Source organism: Durio zibethinus, chromosome 20 (assembly GCF_047325235.1).
Source record: "Durio zibethinus cultivar Kanyao isolate XHJ-2024 chromosome 20, ASM4732523v1, whole genome shotgun sequence".
Lineage (NCBI taxonomy): Eukaryota > Viridiplantae > Streptophyta > Magnoliopsida > Malvales > Malvaceae > Durio > Durio zibethinus.
The window spans coordinates 4,976,512-4,984,220 of NC_143181.1; the positions used below are offsets into that span (position 1 = coordinate 4,976,512).

General features: G+C 33.1%; 1 protein-coding gene across 1 annotated transcript; it reads right to left on the bottom strand.

Annotated features, from left to right (window-relative positions):
* Positions 1-548: 548 nt before the first annotated feature.
* On the bottom strand, positions 549-6,270 carry LOC111315609 (uncharacterized). Its single transcript, XM_089749413.1, has 6 exons — positions 5,940-6,270; positions 5,234-5,465; positions 4,217-4,992; positions 4,047-4,136; positions 1,203-1,976; positions 549-1,115 (listed from the first exon to the last, which is right to left on the bottom strand). Exons 2-6 carry the CDS (start codon positions 5,340-5,342, stop codon positions 987-989), a joined length of 1,878 nt encoding a protein of 625 aa, XP_089605539.1. The 5' UTR covers positions 5,343-5,465; positions 5,940-6,270; the 3' UTR covers positions 549-986.
* Between the last annotated feature and the right edge of the window lie 1,439 nt (positions 6,271-7,709).

Consider the following 7,709-nt stretch of genomic DNA (forward strand, 5'->3'; position numbering starts at 1 on the left):
GTTGCCTAGACTTGCTCTAAATATATGTATGGTTCATGGAATTGGCAGACAAGTTCATAGTAGAAATGGGTTCTTTTGTGGGATTGGTTGATATTCATGACAATGATCTTGCCAATGGCACACGACATTTAAGGTTCAATTAAAACTTTGATCTAAATTTAATCCTGCTGATTTCTCACTTTTTCCTCAGACGAGACGGAAATGATGTTGAATTTATAATTTATAAGACTTTCTCGACCTAATAGACAAAGTCTTTTGGATTTAAAATGTAAACCTATAATAAATGACATCAAAACCTATCAGACTATTCACTGACGTAAGATTCCATTAAAATTACCAAAATCAAAGTAGACCCAAATCAAGATGAATCCTATTTTCCATCAAAGTTGCAGTGCAACCAGAACATTGCAAAATTGAGTGAAATAAACAATCACAAATTCCACCTAAGAAAAGGTGAAAATGATTTTAAACTTGTAAATCATGAGTTTTTTTCTTCTATCATCTAATAGACATGTACCGCTCGGTCAAAAAAAAAAAAAAACATGAACTAAACTAAAAATGGAACTTTTTTATTTCTTTTTTTTTTTTTAATTTCCGTGAAATTGACCAAAAACACCAATAAGCTATTTCTTGTAAAATTGAACCCTCTGAAAAGGAAAAGAAGAACAGGACGTAATACCCCAGGAAACAATGCAACTTTCTAGCATCTTCCTTCCCACAGCAGAAAAAACATCCCCCCATCAATCTTTCCCTAATCCAACCTTAGAAACCTAAAAAATTCTCTGTTACAGGCGGGCAGGACTTTTTGCACTATTTGCAAAATGCACCCTCGAACCAAAACCCACCCCTTTCCATACCCAACTCATCAGCTTCCTTTCAAACAGAAGACATCACAAAAGCGATAAACTTGCGGGGAAAAAAAAACTAAGCATCTGTAATAAAAATTTAGAACCTCTTTGGATTTACTATGCAAGGACATAGAAAAGTCAAGCTTCAGATCCAAAATCAGATGAGCTCAATTTCAAAGAAGCTCCATCCAAATTAGTTGCAAAAGATTGAGCCAGCTTTGGCTGCATGCCGCTGCACAGTTTCAGAGACGGCCTCAGTTTCATGTACTGCAAAACCAAATGACTAGATAAAATAAGCAAATAGCATACAAAATAAGCCAAAAAAAAAAAGAAAAAAAGAAAGGTATTTGTTACCTCCTGATAAAAAGCATTAATTTCCTCTTCTGTAAGACCTTCATCCTCACCAGAGTTTTCTTCCCAGCCAAGAGAACGAAGGAATGCAGCCTCTTTCTCATCTGGATAAACCATAGAAGTGGAGCTCATATTCTTTTTACAATCAACAGAAAATCTTTGAGCCTCTTGACAGGTGTCACCATTGCTAGTTGCTGCAGTACCATTCTCATTAGAATGAGCAGTCACAGAAGCACTGCCTACTTCTTTTGTAACTTCAGATTTCTCTGTGGCGGAAGATGAAATATGAGGGTCTGTATCTAAGAGACCAGCAGAAGTGTTTGTCGAGGTCTTCTTCTTCAGGAGATTAAAAAAATCATTTCGGCTCTGGGTTTGAGCCAAAGAAGGTCTCTTTTCCACAGCAAACTCAGCTATTGGAATCATGGCAGCTGCCTTGCGTTCCCCAGAAGAAAGCTTTGGGTTGTTTGAGCTTCTTGCAGGAGCAGATGTAACAGGAGCAACAGCATGTTGGCTAGTTGTAACTCTGCTGATCCCATTTGTTGTTGGACTAGCAACATCTTTTTGAGTAGGGGATGAGACCCCATTCTCCCATCCTGGTTTGAGAACCAAAAGCTTCCCAGATGTCTTTGGCATATCAGACTTGACATGTCCGCTATAAGGAGATTGATTACCATGATGAATCAAAGAAGGTTGCTGCTGTCCACTCTTGACAGCTATATTCATTTCACTTGTCCTGACTGCTGGTTTGGCTTTTGATTTATCCACTGAATTGAGAACCTGGTACAAAAAATTAGGTAACTATTACCTGGAATTTCTAAGTATTAAATAAATGGTTCCTTTATCCATGCAATAGACAGGTAATGCACAGAAAAACAGAGCAACTTCAGGAACACTTCATAAGCAGACAGCACACTAGCTAACTTCAGTTAATCTTGGCATTTCAAAATCCCTTGAAAATGTACAAGAACAGTTATAATTTAATCACAAGTCTCTACCAGGAAAGTCACATGATAAATAGAAGTCCTCAAGAACTTCACACCAAAATCCAGCATAAACAAAGCCAGGGTGGAAAAAGAAAAAAAAAAAAAGGCTTCCCTAGGTAGTGGAAGCATAGATTGTCTTGCATAACATTTTTTAAAGTTCTAATCCGTCAAGAATATAGCAATTAGGTTCTTTCAAAAGTTCTCCTTTTCATCAATTGACTCTATTTATTTGATAATACCGATCAAACCAAATGCATGAGAACTAATGAGTTTCTTTCCAAAATTTCATTCTTGTCTTTCAATAATAATAATCGCAGAAGATGATCAACAATCTCAACAAACTTGAGACAAAAATAATGTAATTCCATATCCACCCTAATTAAAATTTGCAACAACTTAAGGCAACATTTTATATCTGCAATATACTCTGAACTTCAAGTTTATGAAAATCATAAGTGCCAGAGAAGATTATCACCAACGGTAGATTTAATAAAATTCAGAGCGTTATGGAACCTGCTAAATCAACTAATAATCCATATCAGATAAAACAACAAAAATGTCAGGATAGTACACTTGATAAAAAAAAGTAAGGTGAAACCTACATACATGCAAATATAGAAAGGCTAGGGAGGGAGGGAGCAAACAAGTTAGAGGGGGGCAGGAGGGACAGGAAAAGAAAGTGCCATTAGTGCCAAAATTCCCATCAACATTACAATCAATCAAATTTTGGTTTGTTTTAAACGGTGGAAGGAACATGGCATTTAGGTGAACCCACCCACAAAGTTTTGTACCTTATGGAGAAAGGTCAAAGATCTTCATAGCCATGGAAACACACAGACCAACCACAAGCTCCTTACATATCATGGGAGTCAAGAAAAGTTACAAAAAATTCCAAGATAGTTGCCTAGCTTCTAACTTTAAGCTACAAAAAGAACACTAAGAGCAAAAGGGTAGGAGGATATCACAAATGAGAGGAAATGATTTTGATGCAGCAGGACAATGGATCAAGACCAACTTTGGAGGCTATATAATTTAGAGTTAAATATGGGGAAAAGCCCAGGATCTAGACAGAGAATAAGGGTTTTTGAGGAGGTTTGCAATAATATTCAATTGGAATAGAAAACTGTGGCTCTAGAGAGGTGTTTGGAACAGTAGTCTACAGCATAAACAAGTCTAATCATGAGCAAATATGAGGGGATTATCAATGCGGGTTTGAAGAAGGTTTAAGTAGAATTAAAAGATCATGCATAAGTTATATTTAGGTTTAATAGTTGCTGGAAATATAAGGTACAAGAAAGAAGATCTAGCCTTACACCTAAATTTCCTAGGCTAAAGAATGTTATGAAATAAAGAAAATAAATTTAGTTTTTTTTTTTTTAAATTAATCTTGACTTCTATTGCTGCACCTCACTCATATGAGAAGACTGACATTAAGACTCCAAAGTAAAAACTTGATTATTTTAGTATAATGGTCAGCATAATGCATCTCCAACCAAATACAGTATACTATTGTCATCAAGCAAATGTAAAGAGGAATTAGTATGATCAACAAAAAGAACATGCATCTCTTTTGTTTGATCAAAATTTTGGTTATGTTCCTTATTTGACTATTTGACTTAAAAAAGAATATGATCCAGTATAAAAGTACCAAAATAAAGCTTTCATGTAGCATATAAATCCTAAAAGTATATAGACAGGCATCAGATATAAACAAATATCCATCATACAATCTCTGATGAATACAGATGATGTACAGTAAAGCAGAAGGAAGGAGGGAGACCAAACTTATTTAATAGGACTAAAACTATAAACTTAATGCAGCCAATATACAATATTTTGCTGAAAGGTAAGGCAATTGGCTTACCGAACCCTTAGGCATCAAAGGTGTCACTGGTATTAGTTGCCTTGATTGCTTAATAGCCAGTTCCTCACGTCTTTGAGTCTTGACAGATAACTGTATGAAATAGAAATGTCCAGTTAGATCACAGATATAAGTTATACATGCAATATGAACTTAGTGATGGAGCCACTTACCTGGGGAGCATTAAGTGTTCGTGAAGGAGCTTGTGCTAGTGCTTCAGCCATATTAAGACCAGCTGTGACACTTGGAGCCCCAGAAACTATGGTGGAAACAGTTAGGGGGGCAGGCGAGGAACCTGTGCTACTACTTCCAACCACACTGGGCATTTCTGCCAGAGCCGAGGTCCATCTTTCCCCACCAATCAAAGCTGAATTACCAACAGGAAAACTCTGAGAAGATGAGCTCAAAGGAGAAGAAACTCTAGCTATCTCAGGCACCACTTGCCTCTCTTCAGTTCGAAGTGAGGGAAAATCTTTCTCAAACACAGCCTTGTGGATGCTACTTCCAATAGTACCCCCAGAAAGCAGACCATTGCCATTGTTATGGTTACTATTACCACTGTCTCCTGAATCCACCGCAATCCTTTGAGGCAAAGGCTCACCATGTTTCCTAGGGACCATAGAATGCGAACACCGCAATTTATCTATCTCAATCCTACTGGTCAAGCTATCTAATTTCTCAAACCTACTGGTTAAGATACTTTCTAAAGGGTCAGAAGAATCACCGTCCCAGTGGTCCCTAAAGCTCGACCTCTCTTTATCCCTTTCTGGATCCTTATTGCGGTGACTCCTACTAAAGCTACTGTAAGCATTCTTTGCATAACCATTACTTGAACTCCTCCGTGAATTCAACGAAGATGTCCGATTCAAAAATCCAGAACGAGGGGAATGAAAATCACTTATATTCCTAGAGTTTCTATGTCTTCCATGATGCACCAATGAAGAAACATCTAGTATAACAACATGAACACAGTTATTATACATTCCCAAAATGATAGACAAACATTCCTACAATGAAAACTATAAAAAATGGTAGTATAAATGCAATGAGAAACATAATGGGTTTGAAAAAAATGGGCATACCAAAGGCGTGTCTAACAGACAGATACATATCCAAGAGGAACATTGTAATGAAGTATAAATGGAATGAGAAATGCAACGGGTATTTAAAAGTTGGCGTGTCAAAGGTACCTGAGTGAGAAGAAGGGGAAGCAAATTGGTTGGCTGAATTGCCAACTCCAGTAACAGTGCCAGTATTTCTCAACCATTCTGGAACTAATGCCGGTTCCCTTTTTCCCATAAGGGATACTGAACATGATCATGAACAAAAAAAAAAAAAAAAAAACTTCTTCCAACCTTCTTCAAACCCTAACCCATCAAATTAATTTTCTTCCTACATAAACTCTCTAACTCTTACCATATCCTTCGTCATTGAAGCCACCAAGTTGCCAGTAATTTAATGGATTCAACGGTCAAAAGAAAAAAAATTAACATGAGTGTGAATCCATAGCAACGAAAACAAAGACAATGGCAATAAGGAGATTATATTTTAATTAACTCACTCCATCACTCCCTACTCCATCCAAAAGATGGATTTGCAAATTGCTGATTTCACAGTCTCATATGAGACTCGGGAAAAAAAATCCACTCTACAACTTTGACAAAAACAAAGGAAAAAAAACTATTCCAAAATAATATTAACGCCCATAAACCAGTTAAGTTAGGAAAAATAACCCTAAATAACAATAATTTTGGAGTAAAACTAAAAACCCTAGATTAAATTTTAATTATAAGTTCCAACTGCTAGGGTTTAACAACAAGAAAATTAAAAAAAAAAATAGGGGAAAATTTAGAGAAATGATAAGAGTGTAGACGACAGAAAAGGGAGCGTACTAACCATAACCCCGCTAGGATTCCGCGCTATTGCCTCAAAAACATAACCGTTTTTCAAAATGACCGTCCCCTAAACCAAAAAATGTATTTCTTTTTCCGGGAAAAATATAAGGAATAAGAAGGAAAACGATGAAGTTTCAGTGAAAGGAAAGAAAAAAACGAAAGTGATGCAACAGAGAAAAGAGAGAAGAAAAGAAAGATTGCAAAATGAAAATTTCTTTTTTAAATGAACAAAAATTAGGGTTTGTTTTTCGTTTGTTTGAGGTTAGGGATGCAGGCGTAAATTTTCTTTTCTGTTTGTTTTTGGATACTGGGGAATGAAACGTCTGAAGAACAGTCTCCACCTCTCACAAAAAATAAAATAAAATAAAATAATTTCTATTTTTATTTTTATATTTAAAAAAATTAAAATAAGTGTAGGGGTTTTTTGTTTATTAATTATTTTTGCCATCAAATTATTTATTTATTTTTGTGAAATATTTTTATTTATTTATTTTGTGTACCCTTTAAACATTTTTTCGAGAAATTTTGGCTTGTATATGATCTGCTGCTTTGCTCCGTAGTCTGCTTCGTCTGTGAAAGAAGGCTGAAAGGCCCTAAGTTGCTAGATGGCTGTTTTTGTCTATAATACTTCCATATCTTTATCTTAATCTTTTCTTCATTAATTAAATTAATTAGCTTTATCTTAATCTTCAAAAATACTTGGAAATTTAATTAAAATAATTTTTCAATAAAGTATCGGTAGCAATTAGGTTTGGTATGAATTTATGTCATATTTTTTATTATTTTTATAATAAATATGAATTTTTTCGATAATTAAAATTATTGAAGATTAAATTTTTATAACTTAAATTAAAAATTCGTACAATATAAATACGGATATTTATCTTTTGCTACTACTAATATTTGACTTATGACCTAAATTAGTATATTCATGTGTGCTTTCTGCTTTTCTAATGGGTTAATATTATTAAATTAGAAAAGTATGCATCATTTATAATTACCAAATTTAAGAAATAAAATCATACTAGAAGAAAGAAATTGGTTAAAATAATAAGATAATTTTAAATTTTATCATTTCATTTAGATAAATTTTTATATTTTATTATACCTAAATAAGACTTTAGTTTTTACTTTGACCCAAATAAGTTTTTAAATTTTAATTTTTATCTAAATAAGCTTTTTTATTTTTTAATTTGTACTTGAATACATTTTAATATAAATTAATTTTTTATTTGAAATAAATTCAAAAATACAAATTAAAGCATAAAGATTTATTTGAATAAATAAATATATAAATTTTTATTTAAATGAAATGATAAAAATTAAAAACTTTTTTTAGTGTTTTAGTCTAAAGAAATTTTACTAATAATTTAGCACATGATTAGTTATATGTAAATGTCATTCATTCTCTTTTTCTTTTTTTTTTTTCTTTTTTTTCCTCTTGTTTATTTTTTTAGCCACAAGATGAGCATGTAAAGGTTGTTGGACGATATTTACAATAAGTTTATTATGATAATTAATCCAAATTTGTATGTCCATTATTATTGAAATTATTATAATTTTTTTAATTTAAATATGATTTATTTTTCACATTTTGAATTTAAATGGCTCCAAAGTATTACTATTATTGTCAATTGATCATTTGATTATTTATCATGTAATTAGAATTGACAATTAGAAGTTATGGTTTCACAAAAATTTATATGCGTAATATTTTTTTTAATCAAATAAATTAAAAAAATAAAAATTTAAAGATAAATTAAAAATTTTA